Here is a 19,533-nt window from a genome sequence, read left to right on the forward strand (position 1 = left end):
AGCGACTCTTTTCAGTTTGATACCAAAACAAAAGTGGCCCCGGCGGCCGCATCAGATGCCGATTCCGGGCAGATCCCCACTGCGGCCTCCCCGTCCGGCCAACTCCCGTGCAAAGTGGTTATGTGTGCATATAAACAACGTTTAAGATCCCTTTGACTTCGGCACGAGCTTTTCAGCCACAGAGGACAACGCGGGAAAGGCGTCTCTCTCTCTCTCTCTCTCTCACACACACCCCTTTACGAAATATATTTTTTTAAGCCAACCGGTCTTCGGGGCATCCCTTCATCGCCTCGTCCCTCTTACCTCTTCTTTTCCTTCTCAGCTGTCATGCTGGAAGCTGCCGCTGCCGGTCCTCCGTCGGCGGCTTCAGCCAGGTCCCGGGCTCGGCAGCAGAAGGGCTCGTGTGGGCCAAGGCAGCCCAGGCGCGTAAGATCCCAGGCAAGGGGGCCTGGCTATGGAGGGCGGGAAGGTCCCTGGAGCCCTTTGATAGGCGCCCGCTGGGCCGGGCTGCTGCGCCCTCGCGCGCTCCCTCCCGCACTTCCTCGCCTTGCACAGGTTGCCTGTCCGCCAAGGGCCAGGCCGGCGCGCTCCCTGCCTCCCTCCCTCCGCGGCCGAGTCACCCCTGAGCTGCCTGTACAGTCTCAGGACACTGCCGAGGATTGTACAGCCGGCCCAGGGGGGAGCGCGCGCGAGAGAGTGGCTAGTCCCCCCAGCGGCTCTGCGGCAGCGGCGCGCCAAGGTCTCCCTTTAAAACGTCAAGCTTCGGCTGGCCGCGCCGGGGGGCAGTGCGGGGCTCTTGAGCCCTGCGCTGCGGCTCCAGCGGCGGCTCCCGACCGCTCGGCCTCCAATGGGCACGCGAGGCGGCCGCCGCTGGGCCCGCCTCCACCCCGCCTACCCGCCGAGCAAGTTTCCAGGACTTGTTGAGCGGAGGGCAGCGGACTTAACCCGCGGGCGAGAGGGCCACGAGCGACGCGCCGCCTCCGGGAGGGCCCCGCTTCAGCCCCAGGATCGGGTGGCTTCCTCACTTGGCCCGCGAAGGCTTCTCCTCACAACAGCCCCGAAAGGTAGCCCGGTCTTGAGTATGGCGCCTGAACGGCGCGTTACGCACTACGAAGCGCTGGCGCTGGCGCTCTTCTCGCCTCCCAGGGGCCTCGGCCTCGGTTTGGCCTCTGCCCCAGTTCAGCAAGCGCGGGGAGATTGCGAGGCAGAACATCCCGGGGCCTCTCCTGCCGCGCAGCTCCTCCCAACGTCCGAAGCCCGGCAGAAACAGGCAAGAGGCAGCGGGACTGCCACGCCTCCTCGGACTCGCCGGGCAGGAGACGTGGGAGCAGTGGGGCTGTGGGGAGACCCCCTGGGGTGTGTGTGGAGCCCCAGAGGATACTACATTCAGTTTAGTTTCAGAGTTATTGGGAGGTGTGTGTTGCAAAAAGTTCCCACACTGTGAAGACGCAGGATCGGTAGCATCGTCGAGGCTGCTTCCTGGGTTCCTGGAAGAAGGAAAGAACGTGAGGCTTTCTGGTTCACAGTTGAGCTCTTCAGCCACTAAGGTAACACAGCCACTTAGAAAACACCCAGAGTGCCTATCCGCGCCCAATCTCCACTGGAATAAAATCTGCTCCTTTACTAGAAGGTTGAACGCCATGCATGACCTCTTCCAGAATAATCTCTCCCTTCCCTCAGCACTACACACTTTTAACATTCAGCAAGTTCACCACTCCTGCTGCATTGTGATCTTTGTTGAGGATCAAGAGCTTGAACCTGCCATCTATCCGGAGCTGAGCATAATTTGCTAAAGGCTGCAAAATGAGACTGGGCAAGGCTGCTGTTGTTTATCACCTTATGGACAGTCCTGCCATTCGCCCTGTTAATGTGGCAGATTGAGTAGGATAGGTTTAACATGACCACAATCACATGTATGCATCATCACACCATTTCATTTAATTCTTTTATTATGAAACGGAAACTGACAATAGGCAACTAATATCATTCTAATCGCCAACTGTAAAAGGACTACAAATGTCATTATTTTGATCAATGAAAGATGGAAATTTAGGGAAATGATCTAGAACATCAATGAGGGAATCAAGATTTCCCTCCCCTGCATCACATACATTTATGGCTGCCTATCATTCTTCTTGCTGTTGCTTCCATGCCTCCATTTTCCCTATTCCCTCATCTTTCACCTTTTCTCCATTTCTAGGAGCAAAGAGTTGAATTTGGCTAATATGGAGAAACAGTGGTTTTCAATTAACATCAGTGTCATACAAAGATGTATGTTTATCCCTTGTTGGTCAACCTATGTGCAGAACATATAATGAGAAAAGCAGGACTTGATTTAGATGAAGGTGGACAGAAAAATCAGGGGAAAGAACATCAACCGTCTATGAGAAGACATCACATTACTGGTGGAAAATGGTGAAGACTTGAAATGACTACTATTGAATGTTAAAACTGAAAACACCTAAGCAGTGTTACAGCTGAACATCAGGATGACAAAAGTAATAACGACTGAGGAATTACATAATTTTAAGGGTGATGATGAAGAGACGGAAAAATTTTCTGTTCTTTGACTTCATCAGCAACCAAGAAATCAGAAGGAGATTCAGCAGGGCAGCTACGAAGGAGCTAGAAAAGATCCTTAAGTGTAAAGATGTGTTGCTAGTGGTGACCAAGTTCAAGATATTGCTCCCAGCTACTGTGTTTGTATGTGAAAGTCGGACAAAGGAAGAAAGCTGTTTAATTTGAAATATGGTGTTTAAGGAAAGTTTTATGGATACCATGGGTTGCCGAAAAGACAAACAAGTGGGTTCTAGATTAAATCAGGCCTCAGTTCTCAGAAGCTAAAATGACTAAACTAAGGCTAGATTCAAATGGGTAGCCATGTTGGTCTGAAATAGCACAATAAAATCAGAGTCCAGTAGCACCTTTAAGACCAACAAAGATTTATTCAGGGCGTGAGTTTTCAAGTGCAAGCACGCTTCCTCAGACTATGAACTCCATATATGTCAGGGAATATATTGTTGTTGTTGTTAGGTGCGAAGTCGTGTCCGACCCATCGCGACCCCATGGACAATGATCCTCCAGGCCTTCCTGCCCTCTACCATTCCCCGGAGTCCATTTAAGTTTGCACCTACTGCTTCAGTGACTCCAGCCAGCCACCTCATTCTCTGTCGTCCCCTTCTTCTTTTGCCCTCAATCGCTCCCAGCATTAGGCTCTTCTCCAGGGAGTCCTTCCTTCTCATGAGGTGGCCAAAGTATTTGAGTTTCATCTTCAGGAGGGAATATATAGAAACAATCAATTCTGTTACATCAGTAGACTGTGTCACACAACCAAATACAGCCAATGCTAATTCTTTGTCAAAAACAGCCAGTCAAGCCCCTGGAACTCAGTTGTAGTTTACAAAAACACAAGGAGAAACAAAGCTGCCCGTGTCAGTGATCAAAGGCTCTCACCGCGCCATATGCTGAGGCTGAGGCTATTGTACTTGGTCACATTGTGAATTGGAAGGGGCCATACAGGCCATGTAGCCCAACCCCCTGCTCAATGCTGGATCAGCCTAAAGCATCCAGGATAAGTATCTGTCCAGCCGCTCCTTGATGACTGCCAGTGCGGGGGAGCTCTGTTGTGTATGAAGACTGCTTGAGGTCTGAGGCAGGATTGTAATTACACAATTATGATTGGCTAGTGCACAGCCAGATTCTGACTGCCGGATCAAATCAGTTCAAATTGGAAGTAACCAGTAAGGTGCACTGGTGGGAACTTTCAGTTGTTCTGCATTGTATATATGGGGGTGTTTTCAGGGGGAGGTTTCTAGTTCTGTTTGAACCATCTTGCTGGGGTCAGTAAAGAGCTCACAGTGTCCATGCTTCCTGAACCCATGGATTTAGCACTCACCACCTGCTTAGGCAGGCTATTCCACTGCTGAACTACTCTGACTGTGAAATATCCCCCCCCCATATCATTACTATTCAACACATAGTTTAAACTCATTACTGTAAGTCCTATTCTCTGTGGCCAACAGGAACCACTCCCTGCCCTCCTGTAAGTGACAATCTTTCAAATACTTAAAGACAGCAATCATGTCCCTTCTCAATCTCCTCCAGGCTGAACATTCCCAAGTCCCTCAGCCTTTCCTCATGTTAATCTCCTCTGCACCCTCCCAATTTTGTCCCCACCCTTTTTTAAGTGAGGCCTTCACACTGTCTGTTCATATTTAGCTTATAGTCCACAAGTACCCCAAAACTGCATTCATACCCAGAAGTGTATCTCCCATGTAATATGCATGCTTCTCATTTTTGTGGCCCAGATATAGAACTCTGCACTTCTCCTTATTGAATTGCATCTTGTTCTCAGTTGCCCACTTTTCCTGAATGTTCAGATCTCATTGAACTCTATCTCTGTCTTCTGTGGTGTTCACTACTCCTCCCAATTTGGTGTCATCTGCAAATTTAATGAGGAGTCCCTTCATCACCCCCCCCCCCCAGTGATCTGATAGGAGTCAATGGGTAAGAAAATAATGCTAGGAAAATTTGAAGACAACAGGATAAGAAGAAGATCCAACATGCAGTGGATGGGCTCAAAGAAAGAAGCCACAGCTCTCAGTGGGCAAGACCTAAAGAAAGCTGTTACAGTAGGACAGTTTGGAGGTCATTAATTGATAGGGCCACCATAAATTGGAAGCTATTTGAGAGCACATAACACTCACACACATGTGAGTACACACTTTCTCCCTCTACACTGAACTTGTAAATGAAATAGACAGATATTATAAAGAAGAGCCTCTTGTGGCGCAGAGTGGTAAGGCAGCCGTCTGAAAGCTTTGCCCATGAGGCTGGGAGTTCAATCCCAGCAGCCGGCTCAAGGTTGACTCAGCCTTCCATCCTTCCGAGGTCGGTAAAATGAGGACCCAGCTTGCTGGGGGGTAAACGGTCATGACTGGGGAAGGCACTGGCAAACCACCCCGTATTGAGTCTGCCATGAAAACGCTGGAGGGCATCACCCCAAGGGTCAGACATGACTCGGTGCTTGCACAGGGGATACCTTTACCTTTACCTTATAAAGATATACATTTCCAGTATGTTTTTGTGCAAGAATATTATCACCATCATCGTCTTGTTATACTGCTCATGGCATTGAGTTATACAACTTTTATTGGACAAAGGAAAGGATTATTATTATCATCATGATTTTTACCCTGCTTTTCTGGGTTCAAGCAGGATGGCAAGTTACCTGCCTGATGTCATGTATTTACAGGATCTCTTTGTTCAAGTCAGTACATTCCTCTCGTTATTCTTCTGCATTCTAGGCTTTGTACATTTTTGTCAAAGTCCTTAGGAAAAGAACTGTAGCCCAGCATCACACTCTTAGCAGCTGAAGGGGACAACAAGCACCTGCTTATCCTGTTTGGCTGGAAATAAAGTCTGTCTATTGCCCAAAACACTGTCTGGCATCTTATTGTTTGACTTTCAATGCATATCTGTACTATGTGTGTACCCTTCTTCTTCTGCTTTTGAGGACTTGATGTTCGCGTAGATTCATTTTCACCACCGAAAACAAAAGCTGGACTCCCCTCCCTTCATTACTAATTCTCCCTTCCTTTTGGTCAAGGGTTTGTTAGGTCACAGAACGCGATATCTATGATGAACTGCCAGAAAGGCCAAACATAAGGCACTCCCTTTATAAGGTTGATATCCCTAACTGAGAAAATTTTTGTTGGGATTTTTCAAATCCCTATTCATCAGTTCTGACACAAATGGGATCCTAAGACAATAACAAACAGTAAAATTCCATCTTTAAAAGTTTCAATTATTTCTCTTTTTTAAGAATAAGTGGCTGGGCTTGAAGGGACTTTCCAGGGAAAAATTCCCTGATGTGGGAGCCACAAATAAAAAAGCCCTTTTCCTTCTACTGCATTCCTCCTTTCAATAAACTCAGGGTGTCATAAATTTTATAAATAAATACATTTATATTTATATTATATTAACAGATTAATCATCAAAACAATTTTAAACCACTTCTTATTCAATATGTACTCTTAGGGAGCAACCCAGATGTTCTGGAGGCCTCATTTCAAAAGGACATGGACAAAATTGAGAGGGTGCAGAGGAGAGTTATGAGGATGATCCTGGGCCTGGGGACCAATCCAATGAGGAAAGGCTGAGGGACTTGGGAATGTTCAGCCTGGAGGAGAAGAGGTTGAGAAGGGATGTCAATAAATAAACAAGCATAATTGCTATATTTAAGTATTTAAAAGATTATCCTTTAGAGGAGGGCAGGGAGCAGTTTCTGTTCCCAGCAGAGAACAGGACCCACAGTAATGGCTTTAAACTATATATAGAACAGTACCAGCTAGTTATGGGGGGGAGGGGATTTCCCAGTCAGAGTAGTTCAGCAGTGGAATTGGCTGCCCAAGGAATGGTAAGCTCCCCCTCACTGTTGGTCTTTAAGCAGCAGCTGGACAAATGTCATGAATTCTATGTTATGGGCTTCAGTGGGTTAGATGGGGTGAATGGGTTCTCAGGTAGAGAAACCAGTATCTTAGATATATAGTTCTCCACCTACCCTCTGAGGTAGATGAAATGCTCAGAGGGAAGATTATTCTTGATAGCAATTTGGAGAGCTGAATTTGCCCTCTCCCTCAACTTATCTAAGTCTTATCTAAGTCTTCCTTACCTGGATAGCCCAGGCAAACCCAATCCCATTCGATCTCAGAAAGTAAGCAGGGGTAACCCTGGCTAGTGCTTGGAAGGACTCCAAGAAATATTAGGGTCATGGGGACAGGCAATGGCAAACCATCTCCAAATGTCTCTTGCTGGCAACCAGACATTCTTAAAATCTCCTGGCTATATTACACACATGCCATATGATACATGACACATTAGTAAATAGCTAAAGAAAGTCTTTTCATAGCAAAAACAATGATGTCAAGTGGAGGGCTGGGTTTTGGCTGGAGAACTGGTGAGGACAAAAGACCTTGGGAGGGAGGGAGAAAGCAGGGGAAGCTTGACAGGCAGGCGGTCATCACCGGCCCAAGGGAGACACTCACACCAGATTTATGTTGGCATAACCAGGCCACAGCTTTATTTCAACAAAAACCAGGAGTGTTGGCTTGGCATAGGGAAGAGTCCTGCGCAGTGGTCAGCCAACCACACACCCCTTTTTCTGACCCTAAAGGTAAAGTTATCCCCTGTGCAAGCACCGGGTTACATCTGACCCTTGGGGTGACGCCCTCTAGCGTTTTCATGGCAGACTCAATACGGGGTGGTTTGCCAGTGCCTTCCTCAGTCATTACCGTTTACCCCCCCCCCCCCGCAAGCTGGGTACTCATTTTACTGACCTCGGAAGGATGGAAGGCTGAGTCAACCTTGAGCCAGCTGCTGGGATTGAACTCCCAGCCCCATGGTCAGAGCTTCAAACTGCATGTCTGCTGCCTTACCACTCTGTGCCACAAGAGGCTCTGTTTCTGACCCTACTGGCCTTCAAAAGGAATCCACCATGTCCCAGCTGGGAGTACAGGCTCCTTTGCCACTAGGGTCCCTAGCAAGAGTAATGTCCCACCCAAGGTACTGCTGGGGGCTCACACCTCCATTGGTCCACCTTGGGCCACCAGGCAGCATGAACCCCATGCCTTCCCCAAGGGTCAGACAGTTCATGCTCAGCCGCCTCTTATGGAGGCTCCAAACTTGGGAGTCTAGGACACAGGTCAGACCTCCCCTCAAAAACTCAGGCTCCCCATATGCCATAAAATTCCTTTACAATGGGGAACACCGTGTATAACTATAAGACCCATAACATTTGTAGAACAAAGTTTATAACCATAATAACCATCAACCAAGGGAGGGTGGGAGGGAAATTGTCCATTGCCAGCTGTCCCCCAGGGCAAAAGAGGCCAAGCCAGTACACATGGCCATATTTATAGGCCTGCCTCTCTGCCCCTTTGTGCCCAACGTGCATCTGTCAGGCCACTCATGACATGCTGACCAGCACATCACCTGGTCACAGCTCTTCCTGGTGCCTACTCCACCGCCTGTCAAACAGCAGATCTGGTGAGTTGGGACCTTCATTTGCTCTGAGTTGGATGAACTCCCATGTATTCAGGAAACCCTTACAGAGCTACCGAGAAACACCAGGGTTTCATGAAGCCTGGTTGAAAAAGCATGCTTTCGAGCCAATCTACACATTCCATCAGATATTTCACTTCTAGAAACATCAGAGATAGTGCAGAAATTGAAGAATTGTGCTTTTTCTTATTTTGATTTATTATAACTGTGTGCCACTTTCCAACTTCTGTTCCCAGAACAATGTATATACAATTTGGAAATATTAGGCTTTAATCCTAAGGTGCCATTTCAGCAACAGCTCCTCTGACATAACTGCTTTTCCATTTGTGGGGAGGGAGGGAGAGAGTTCTTATGGTTTCACCACATGCATCCACTGTAGATTCCCAGTTTGCTTCCAATGCTGTACACTAACCCTGCAGAGAGCAGGGGGGGGCACACAGAGAATGCTGCCTGGAGTGGGGGAACACGGGAAATTTGCCTTCCTCTAGTGTGTCTTTCCTTGCGTTGTCTTAAAATGCAGAATTTAAGAATTAAGAGTTGGATTTTATATCTTGCTTTTCATTGCTGGAAGGAGTCTCAGTGTGGCTAACAATTGCCTTACCTTCCTCTCCCCACAACAGACATCCTGTGAGGTAGGTGGGGCTGAGAGAGCTCTGACAGAACTGCTCTGTGAGAACAACTCTAACAGGACTGTGACTGGCCCAAGGCCACCCAGCCTTGGGTGGAGGAGGAGTTGAAAATCAAACCCAGATCTCCAGATTAGAAGATGCCATTCTTAGCCACTACAGCAAGCTTTAAACTCTAGCATTTTCCATTAGCAACATTTTCAAAAGGCATCCCCCCCCCCCAATGTACTCCTGAAGTGAAAATCAGGATCAACCCAGGCAAATAGAACAGTTGAAGTAAAGTATATTCTGCTCTCAGATCTGAAGCGAGTCCAGCTGGCCTGCAAAGTAACAATCTGATCGTATGGCAGCAGAATTGAAACAAAGCTAATCAGTAAATATTTGAAACATAGATAGGTTAACGAGAATATGCATGTGGGGAGGAGTGAATCTAAATTTAGCTTTCAGATGATAGAAGAATGTAGCAGATCAAAGAAATTCCCTAGCTTAACTAGCTTGAGGTTCTTCATTGATCTGTGCTGAAATTGGAGCTCCTTTCAGTGTCTGATTCTAGGATAATAAAGTTCGAGTCCAGTGTGTATATCTAAGGAAGTGTGCATGCACGCAAAGGCTGATGCCTTGAATAAAACCTTGTTGGTTTTAAAGGTGCCCCTGGACTCGAACTTTGCCTTGCTGCTTCAAGTCAACCCACCAGAATAATTCTAGGATGCACACTTCACCATCAGACAAGTAAAGTAAAGAGCTTGGTGCAGCAGCTGAGAGAGGCAGCTTCAAATATGGAAAGCCTGGTTTGATGCCTCTCTCCTCCACATGCAGCTGGCTGGGTGACCTTGGGCTAGTCACAATGCTGTTAGAGCTATTCTCACATAGCAGTTCTGTCAGAGTTCTCTCAGCCCCACCTACTCGCAGAGTATTTGTTGTGAAGAGAGCAAGGGAAGGTGATTGTAAGCCACTTGGAGATTCCTTTGGGCAGTGAAAAGTAAAAACAACTCTTGGATTTAAATTATGGCTTCTGGTCTGGCCAGCAATGCTGGCAGTTATCTGGGCAAGGCACATCTGGTAGTTTTCAAATAGCGTCCTCTTCTGCTTAGCGATGCCAGCTTTGAACCAGCCTTTGCATTTAGTATTTTATTTTCATACGGGATTTTTTTAAAGACATAATTAAAATCAATCACATTGATCAATACAACAATCATCATCACCACTAATGATGCAAAAATAGCATACTTTGACTGCAGTGTGATCTGCAAAAGTTAGCAAGTTATCATACTTAACTGCAGACCAAGAGCAGATTACAGGAAAGAAGACCAATCAGCCAAAGAAGTCACCTGAGACAAGGAACAAGCTGACAAAGCTGACAATCAATATTGTTTTTTGCTCAAAACTTTTAACAATTGCAACACTTTAATCACAATCTTTTGTATAATATGTCTCTGTGGATCTTTGAACACACGTCCAGAATTCGCAGTAATGTATAGGCCTACCCGTTGGGTTACCACTTTGTGGAGAAACATCATATGGTTGAACAACTATGTTTCATAGGTTTGGAATGAACGCTGGACTGCCAATTTGCCAAGACTGCTGTTATGAAAAGACTTTTATGCTGAGAAGCTGAGCTGATATTCAATTTGGATACATTTTCACCTGCTGGGTTGAATAATAGCTTGAAATTTTCTTTTCTTATATAGAGATTTCCTTCTCATATAAGTTCTTTTATAGGTTCTCTTGTCAATTTCATTGCAGAATGGTTTCACTTTTAAGAGATCAGATTCTGGTCAGGAGGAGACAGCATTTAACTATGACCATTGTAGGCATTGTTCATTTACTACATGTGATTGTATGACCCAGTTGGGCAAGGTAATGTACGTCTACCGCTTTAATTATTGTATATCATTGCTTATGACTTAGGTTGTACAGATTTTGGTTGCTTATGTGGTCAACAGCTCTTTATATGGTTTATTTACTGGATGAAGAATAGAAAATTGGTAGACATTTCATGTTAAGGTACACTTTGAATTTTGTATCCTTTATTAGCCTTATTAGACAGGAAGGCCTGGAGGATCATTGTCCATGGGGTTGCAATGGGTCGGACATGACCTCACAACTAATAACAACAACAATTAGCTATATGATTGTATTGTACAATATTGATATTTTAAGATGTATACAATTTTACGTTTAGCCACTGAGGACGAATTTTCTCTGAAAACAAGCAGTGTACTGGGGCTCATTCTGGTTTCAGAATTTTCCCATTGACTTCATTAAAGTCTTCATATTGAGCCTTCATCAGCTTGTTCTCAAGAGCAGATTACAGCAGATCAAACCCCTGTCAGAGGCATAGAGGCAAGTGGGACAAGGTTTTTGCTAGCCACTTGGCAACCCTGCTCTCCAAAATGGTATGTAAAATATAAGGAACAAAAGAAAAGAAGTAGGTTCTGTTGCACATATCTTAAAGTAGAAATAGTTATCCATTTTGGTTGTGACCAACCCACAACTTCCCTTCTTAAAGTTGTCCTCACTAGTTTTTCATGCTTGAAGCTCGGTACACCCTGAGAGGAGAGTTTGATTTTATCTTTGGTTAGAAACACATGAAAGCTTATATCTTGAATAAAACTTGATTGGTCTTAAAGATACAACTGTACTCAAAACTTGGGTTACAAACTACATTATTGTTACATGTTAGGTTTCTGCACCCAGCATCTGAAAGCTTAAAAGCCAACTGAGCAGTGGGCTGTTGGAATGAAAGCAAACTTTTAGAGCATCCAGCTCTGCAGTCTCCTCTTTCTGGTATGATTGTCTCAAAGGAGCTGTGCTCAGGCGGAAGTGAACATGTCATCTCATGTGTGGTGGAAATCGCGCCTTCATCCAAAGATGCACTTGAAAAGAATCTTGCCTTTTTGGTTGTGAGACTTTCTATCTTAAAAAAAAAACATCTTTGGTGAGATAATTATGCACGAATTAGAGTTGCCACCCTCTAGGTGATGGCTGAAGATCTAGAATTACATCTGATCTCCAGAAAACAGAGATAGCAGCTTCAGATGGTGAACTGTATGATATCATATCCTTATTGCCTTCCATAGGCTCCACTCCCAAATCTTAAGGGATTAGGATGCTTTAGGATGCTTAGGGCTGATCCTGTGTTGAGCAGGGGGTTGGACTAGATGGCCTATATGGCCCCTTCCAACTCTATGATTCTATGATTTCCCAAGCCACTGGAGTGGGAACCTGCTGAAAAGAAAAAGCAGAATAGCCCCTATTTTCCCACATTAGTCTGTCCCTTTAAATAATATCCCCAAGGCAGCAGTCTGTGTTGCTGTTGTTTTTAAGTCCTTGGGGAAAATAATAACAGAACTCCATGGAATGGGATCCCTGAGGATCTGTGTCTGGGCTTTATTACTGGCTGTAGATCAGTGAAGAACCTTTACTGGATTTTTACTTCATGCAGAAAATTCCCTCCACAAAGAAAACTCCATTTCAGGGAGAAGGTTATGTAGCCTATTTCCTGGCATGCTAGTTTTCTATATGCAGATTTATTGGAGGAGCATTCTGTTGGCAGAGGGTAAATATGCAAAGATCACTAAAGCTGCTTAAAATAATAAAATAGTTGTATTTAGAACTCTGTATAAAAAGAGAGTCCTAACAAACTGTCTAATTGTTCTATTGTCTTCATTCAGTCTGTTCTGAAGGCAAGCAGAGAGGAAGTGTGCTCAAAGGAACGGTAAGATCCAGATCCAGAGCCGTAGGGAAGGGCGGTATAAAAATATAAATAAATAAATAAATAAATAAATAAAATAAATAAGTCTCCAGTGAGCCAATCAGGACGTAGGAGGAGACTATTTGAAAAATATCATCTAACTATGTTAAATACACATATCCCCTGATGTCCCCTGTAGCAGGGGTAGTCAACCTGTGGTCCTCCAGATGTCCATGGACTACAATTCCCATGAGCTCCTGCCAGTGTTTGCTGGCAGGGGCTCATGGGAATTGTAGTCCATGGACATCTGGAGGACCACAGGTTGACTACTCCTGCCCTGTAGGATATACTTCATATCCTTTTGAAATATGCACACTACAGATCTTGCTTAGTCCAACACATTCAATCACTGAACGGCCAATAGGAGTCATAAGTGGTACTACCCAGACCCATGTTTACCAGCTTAATGAGCCAATTCTACACATTCAACCTGTCCTACCTCACAGAATTTTGTGAGGATAAAATAGAGAAAAGGAGAATGTTATAAATCATTTAGGTTCCTCATTGAGGAGGAGAATAAAATATAAATGAAAACAGTAAAAATAAGTCTCACTGAATGGACCTGAATAGGGTTCTAAGTAAACTGGCTTAGGATGGCACTGTGAGAGTATAATCAAGCCAACAATACATAATGTACAGCAAAACATCTCTCTTTCAATAGCACTACTTTATGTAAAGGTTCTATTGATTTCCCCTCACAACAACGTCTTCACTCAGAGAATCAGAGTTGGAAGGTAACTCCAGAGTCATCTATTCCAACTCCATGCAGAATGGAAGAAACTCACAACTACTCGCCATCCACAGTGACCCCAATTTCCATGTCCAGATGATGCCAAGTGGCAATTGGCATTTCCCTGGACATGCAAGAAAGGGCCACAAGAGCTAAGCACCGACATAGTCCATTCTGCCCACCAACTCATAATCTGCCTAAATTCACAGAATAAAGCATTTCTGTCAGATGGCCATCTGGCCTCTGCTTTAAAACTTACAAAGAAGGAGAAGCTACCAGCTCCTGAGGCAGCCTGTTCCACTGAGGAACTGCTCTGTTAGGAACTTATTCCAGATGTTTAGCCAAAAATTATTTAGAATTAAGTTCAACCTACTAGTGTTGGTTTGACCCTCTGGGGCAACAGAAAACAACTCTGCTCCATCTTCTATGTGACATCCTTTCAAGATCTTGAAGAGGGCTATCATATCACCTCTTAGTCATCTTCTCTCCAGGCTAAACAGACCAAACTCCTCCAAACTTTCCTCATATGTCTTGGTCTCCAAACCCCTCACCAGCATGGTTGCCCTCCTCTGGACACGCTCCAGTTTGTCTACATCCTTCTTCAATTGTGGTGCCCCAAACTGAGCACAGTACTCCAAGTGAAGTCTAACTGGAGCAGAGTAAAGCAGTACCATCACCTTGCGCTATCTGGACACATTTCTTATGATACAGCCCAAAATCCCATTTGCCTTTTTAGCCACCGAGTCCCACTGCTGACTCATGTTCAATGTATGGTCTACTTAGCCCCCCCCCCCCCAGATCCTTTTCACAAGTACTACTGCCAAGATAAGTCTCTCCATCTTATAAAGATGCATTTGATTGTTCTTACCTAAATGAAGAACTTAACATTTATTATCATTGAAATTCATTTTAGCCCAGTTTTCCAGCCTGTCAAGATCACCCTGTATCCAGATTCTGTCTTCTGCTGTGTTTGCTACCCCTCCCAGTTTAGTATCATCTGCAAATTGAATAAGCACCCCCTCTATTCCTTCATCCAAAGAATTTATGAATATGTTGAACAACACAGGCCCAGCACAGATCCCTGAGGCACTCCACTTGTCACTCCTCTCCAAGGGGATGATGTGTGATCTGTTCTTGATCCACCTAGCAGTAGTAGGATCCATACCACATTTTACCCACTTGTCAACAAGAATATCAGATGTCAAACTTAGTCTGGGAGATAATATGTTGTCCAAGATTTCCCAGTGAAACCCACATTTCCCAGGTTTCAAACCCAGTTGTTCTGCTACAAACGGCAGGAACATGTCCTTGCGAAAGCCAGAACTGGCCTTTGCCTGCTGCATATCTTTTGGCTGGCCTGGTCTAGAATGCACAAGAATGAAGGGTGGAGAGCTAGCAGATAAGAGAAGAAAAGCAAACAAACAAACAAGTCCTGGGTACTGGGATTACGTCTCTGTCCTATCATTTGGAAATCAGGACAGTGAGACTTGGCCACAAGTGGGGTCAGTGGCATTTATTCTGTAGACAGGCTGCCTGCACTTCCTAGTGTTGCTGAGCAGCACAAAGATGGCCAGGCCAAGTGCTTGCACTTTAAACAGACTCCAGGATCACTGCCATATTGCCATTGGCACCACAATTTGTCAGGAGGACAAGCTCACCTCTTTGTACTTATCAGCTCCTCTTCTAAATGAATGCAAACAGCCCAATCAATGGCTGCAATCTAGGAGGCTGTGGCCACAACGGGCTCTCTTTGTCTTCCATGGAAAGGCAAGGATTCCCAGTGCCCCTTTTACACACAGCTTGTTTGCTCCACTGTTACCAGTCTCAGGAACCTTATGCATTTCCATTCTTGTCTGGATGCCAATCAATAGGGGAGCAGTCAGGTTTATCAGCTGCAGCCAAAAACACACAGTTGGATTTACACACATTACATGCAAACTAAATAAACAAAAATTTAGGGACCCAGATTACATGAGTACCTGCAATATGAAAAAAATTACATTAAAATTACAAGTTTTGGTCATGCTATGGGGCCTCTTAAACTACAGTTTTTAACTCCTGTAACAGCAGTAAGGCAGCAGGTGGTTTACCTTTCAATTATTACACGCTGCTAGTAAGAAACTCTGTTCCCTATGCAATGGAAGAAATGGTGGGTACCTTTGAAGACCCAATTTCCCAGCTATTTCATAAAAGGCATTGCCTCTGCAGAAGGCCAGCAGCACTCAAAGAGTTGCTGTCATCTGAACTCTGAAAATCTACCACATATTCTATGCATTAAAAACAAAACATCAGTCAGAAGCCTGCATTACAGGCTTTCCGAACCATCCTACATTGTTTCTACAGTAGAAGAAATGTCTTTGAAAACTGGTAGGACTTTTCCAAAGCCACAAACTAGCACAGATTTCTAGGAGCCACACAGCATATTTTCCTCCATGCTGAATTGTAGTCCTTCTCTATGGTAAATACACATGTTTGAAAATTAAATGAGGGAATAGTATCTTGATACATGTCAATACCCTTTTGTACAAGCTTTATTCTCATGAGGACAATGAGAACTAAAAAGAGACAGGATACTATAATTGACTGTATCTGTTATGTTTGTGGGTTCAGCAAACACAGCACAACAACTCTGGAAATGTCAGCTCTTTATGAATACCAACACCATACTGAACAAGAAACATACAAACCCAACATCTTTATATACACTTTAGGCTTCCCCCCACCCCAACAACCTGATTGGCTCTTAACAGAGCTGTATGATTGGCCTATAAACGATGCATTTCATTGGCTACAACTGACAAGTAGAAGTGGTTGGTTATATTACAATCCCTGTATTAGAACAACTGCAAGCATACTTTATACATAACCGTACCTTTGAAATTATGTTTTGGGGGTGGTGATGGAAATCACCATATGAGAGGGGAGTTTTATAATGTGACACACATCTTTACATAATAAATAGTGTTTGATCAGCTTCACTGAGGAGGTGGTATGTACACACATGGCCCTGCCACAATCAGGGTGGACCTGACAATCCTACATCGCATCCAAGTGGTTTAACATATCCCCACTCTGCACTGGAAACTTAAGCCAGTCACTCTCAGCTTAACATAGCTCAGCGGGTTGTTGTTTGGGAATAAAATGTAGGGGGAAGAATATTGTAAGCCACTTCAGGGCTCCACTGGAGAAAAAAGTGGACTGGACAATACCTAATTAAAAAAACAAACAAACATTTCCCCCTCTTTTTGTATAAAGTGAGATCTTCACTTGGGGATTGAATAGTAGAGCCCGTACATATCCTGCTGACTGTTTGGTGTTTCTTGTTGCTTGGATGAGAGATCACTGGGAACCCTTGATACATATATAGCACCCAAAGAAGAGAAAAGGGATAGAATAAGAAAAACCCTTAAGGATACATACAAGAAACTGTTGTGGGAAAAGTACAGCCTGAAATATCCACCCAGGTCAATCATAAAAAAGCATGTCCTTCTTGACGTCACAAGATTTGAGTCTTGAAACAAGGAAATTTGATCTCATTGGGGAAAGGAGAGAGATTCTTTAACATGTGGTGGTCTCAGGGCATGACGTCCAGAATAAGTCTGGACTGCAAAGTATGGAATTAAACATTCGTATGAGGAGGTACGAATGTTCCTCCCTCCCACAAATCAAAAGCACCAGAATCTTTGTAGAATAGAGATCAGACAGAGTGTTCTTTACAAGTGGATGGTCCTGTTGGTACCAGACACCATGCAAATGGTTAAAGGGTTTGCCTGTGATATGTCATGTTCTATTATTCTGACACAAATGCTCCTGTTTTCTTCTGGGAGGTGTGAAGACAAAATTTAACTGGAGTGCTTTTGAGATCATGTGCTAAGTTTGACAAAGAGTTCCAGGAATTATTGCTTCAAGATTAAGGGTATTATGCAGAAGAGGTTGTCTAAAACTGGGTAATTCACTAAGTATTTTCTCCTAAAGAGCAGGATGCAAAAAAGTAGACATGCAGGAAACTGGCAGGCCAGAAGCAGATGTAACACACCAACTAGCCAAAGCCTAGACTAAACTGTCACTCAGACAGACCTTAAAACATTGATAATTCTACTATGTCATGGAAAACTGGCAAATTTGGGTGTACAGAGGAATTCAGGAGATAGTATTTACTGTTTTGCCCTGTCTTCTGTGTTAATAAATAGTGATGGAAAGGTATGATCTAGTAGGCATCACAGAAACTTGGTGGAATGATTCTCATGACTGGAATGTAATGGTGGATGGATATGAACTGTTCAGAAAAAACAGAATAGATTGAAGAGGTGGAGGAGTGGCACTGTATGTGAGGAATTACCTGTCAGGAAATTCTAGTGAAGGAAAGCATATCTACAGTGGAAAGCATCTGGGTGAAAATAAGCGAGGGGAAAACAAACAGTGTGGTGGTTGGTGTCTGCTACCGACCGCCTGACCAACGAGAGGATGTGGATGCTGCACTTTGTGAGCAGCTTGAGAAAATATCCAAACGGCAGGACCTTGTCATCATGGGTGACTTCAATTTCCCAGATGTGTGCTGGGAAACAAACTCTGCGAAGCGTCCTCATTCATGCAAGTTTCTGACCTGCCTGGCTGACAGTTTTATTTATCAAATGGTAGATGAACCCACAAGAGGTTCAGCCATACTGGATGTAATACTGACCAACAGTCAAGAGTTGGTGGATGAGGTGAAGGAGGTGGGGACCCTAGGGGGAAGTGACCATGTCCTCATAGAATTCCTTTTGAGATGGGGAGCCAAGGAAGCTTGTAGCCAGACACGGATGTTGGATTTTCGTAGGGCAAACTTTAATAAACTCAGAGACATGATGAGTGTCATACCATGGACGAGAATGCTGGAAGGGAAGGGAGCATGTGAAGGGTGGGCGCTACTCAAACAGGAGCTATTGCATGCTCAATCAATGACTATCCCAGAAAGACGAAAACACTGCAGGAGCGCTAAGAAGCCTATTTGGATGAACAGAGAACTTCAAGAGGAACTAAGAAAGAAAAGGAAAATGTTCAGGAAATGGAGGGAAGGACAGAGCTCTAAAGAAGAGTACCTACAGGTTACTAGGCACTGTAGATCAATCATAAGAAAGGCCAAAGCTGAGAGTGAGCTAAGATTGGCCAGGGAAGCCCATTGTAACAAGAAAAGATTTTTCACTTATGTGAGGAGCAAACGTAAAGTAAAGGAGGCAATAGGCCCACTGTTGGGTGCGGATGGGCAAACTCTAACGGAAGATGCAGAGAAAGCAGAAAGGCTTAGTGCCTATTTTACATCTGTTTTTCACCACAGGTCAAAGTGTTTAGGCACATCTAGAGATGGCCATAGCCAAAGGACAGTGTCTGGGTGGCAGGTTAACATGGATAGAGAGGTTGTCGAGAGGCATTTAGCTGCACTGGATGAGTTCAAATCCCCTGGTCCGGATGAAATGCACCCGAGAGCACTCAAAGAACTTTCCAGAGAACTTGCACAGCCTTTGTCCATCATCTTCGGAACCTCTTTAAGGACTGGAGATGTCCCGGAGGACTGGAAGAGAGCAAATGTTATTCCGATCTTCAAAAAAGGGAGGAAGGATGACCCAGGAAACTACAGACCAGTGAGTCTGACCTCTGTTGTGGGGAAGATAATGGAGCAGATATTAAAGGGAGCGATCTGCAAACATCTGGAGGACAATTTGGTGATCCAAGGAAGTCAGCATGGATTTGTCTCCAACAGGTCCTGCCAGACCAACCTCGTTTCCTTTTTTGACCAAGTAACAGGTTGGCTGAATCGGGGAAATTCGGTTGATGTCATTTACTTGGATTTTAGTAAAGCCTTTGACAAGGTTCCCCATGATGTTCTGATGGATAAATTGAAGGACTGCAATCTGGATTTTCAGATAGTCAGTGGATAGGGAATTGGTTAGAGAACCGCACTCAAAGAGTTGTTGTCCATGGTGTTTCATCAGACTGGAGAGAGGTGAGTAGCGGGGTACCTCAGGGCTCGGTGCTTGGCCCGGTACTTTTTAACATATTTATTAATGATCTAGATGAGGGGGTGGAGGGACTACTCATCAAGTTTGCAGATGACACCAAATTGGGAGGACTGGCAAATACTCCGGAAGATAGAGACAGAGTTCAACGAGATCTGAACACAATGGAAAAATGGGCAAATGAGAACAAGATGCAATTTAATAAAGATAAGTGTAAAGTTCTGCATCTGGGTCAGAAAAATGAAAAGCATGCCTACTGGATGGGGGATACACTTCTAGGTAACAATGTGTGTGAACGAGACCTTGGGGTATTTGTGGATTGTAAACTAAACATGAGCAGGCAGTGTGATGCAGCGGTAAAAAAGGCAA

General features: G+C 44.6%; 1 protein-coding gene and 1 long non-coding RNA gene across 2 annotated transcripts in view; one reads left to right on the plus strand and one right to left on the minus strand.

Annotated features, from left to right (window-relative positions):
- The window catches only part of EPAS1 (endothelial PAS domain protein 1), a 132,084-nt gene extending 131,182 nt beyond the window's left edge, over window positions 1-902 (minus strand). The window contains exon 1 of the mRNA XM_077337161.1: window positions 304-902. Within this exon, the coding sequence (XP_077193276.1) occupies window positions 304-329 (26 nt within the window). The 5' untranslated portion in view covers window positions 330-902. The remainder of the gene's footprint in view (window positions 1-303) is intronic.
- A 169-nt stretch (window positions 903-1,071) lies between these two features.
- Window positions 1,072-5,438, plus strand: LOC143837410 (uncharacterized). Its single transcript, XR_013230972.1, has 2 exons — window positions 1,072-1,547; window positions 2,201-5,438. It is a non-coding gene; the product is annotated as an uncharacterized LOC143837410 (long non-coding RNA).
- Window positions 5,439-19,533: the final 14,095 nt, after the last annotated feature.

Source organism: Paroedura picta, chromosome 1 (genome assembly GCF_049243985.1).
Source record: "Paroedura picta isolate Pp20150507F chromosome 1, Ppicta_v3.0, whole genome shotgun sequence".
NCBI lineage: Eukaryota > Metazoa > Chordata > Lepidosauria > Squamata > Gekkonidae > Paroedura > Paroedura picta.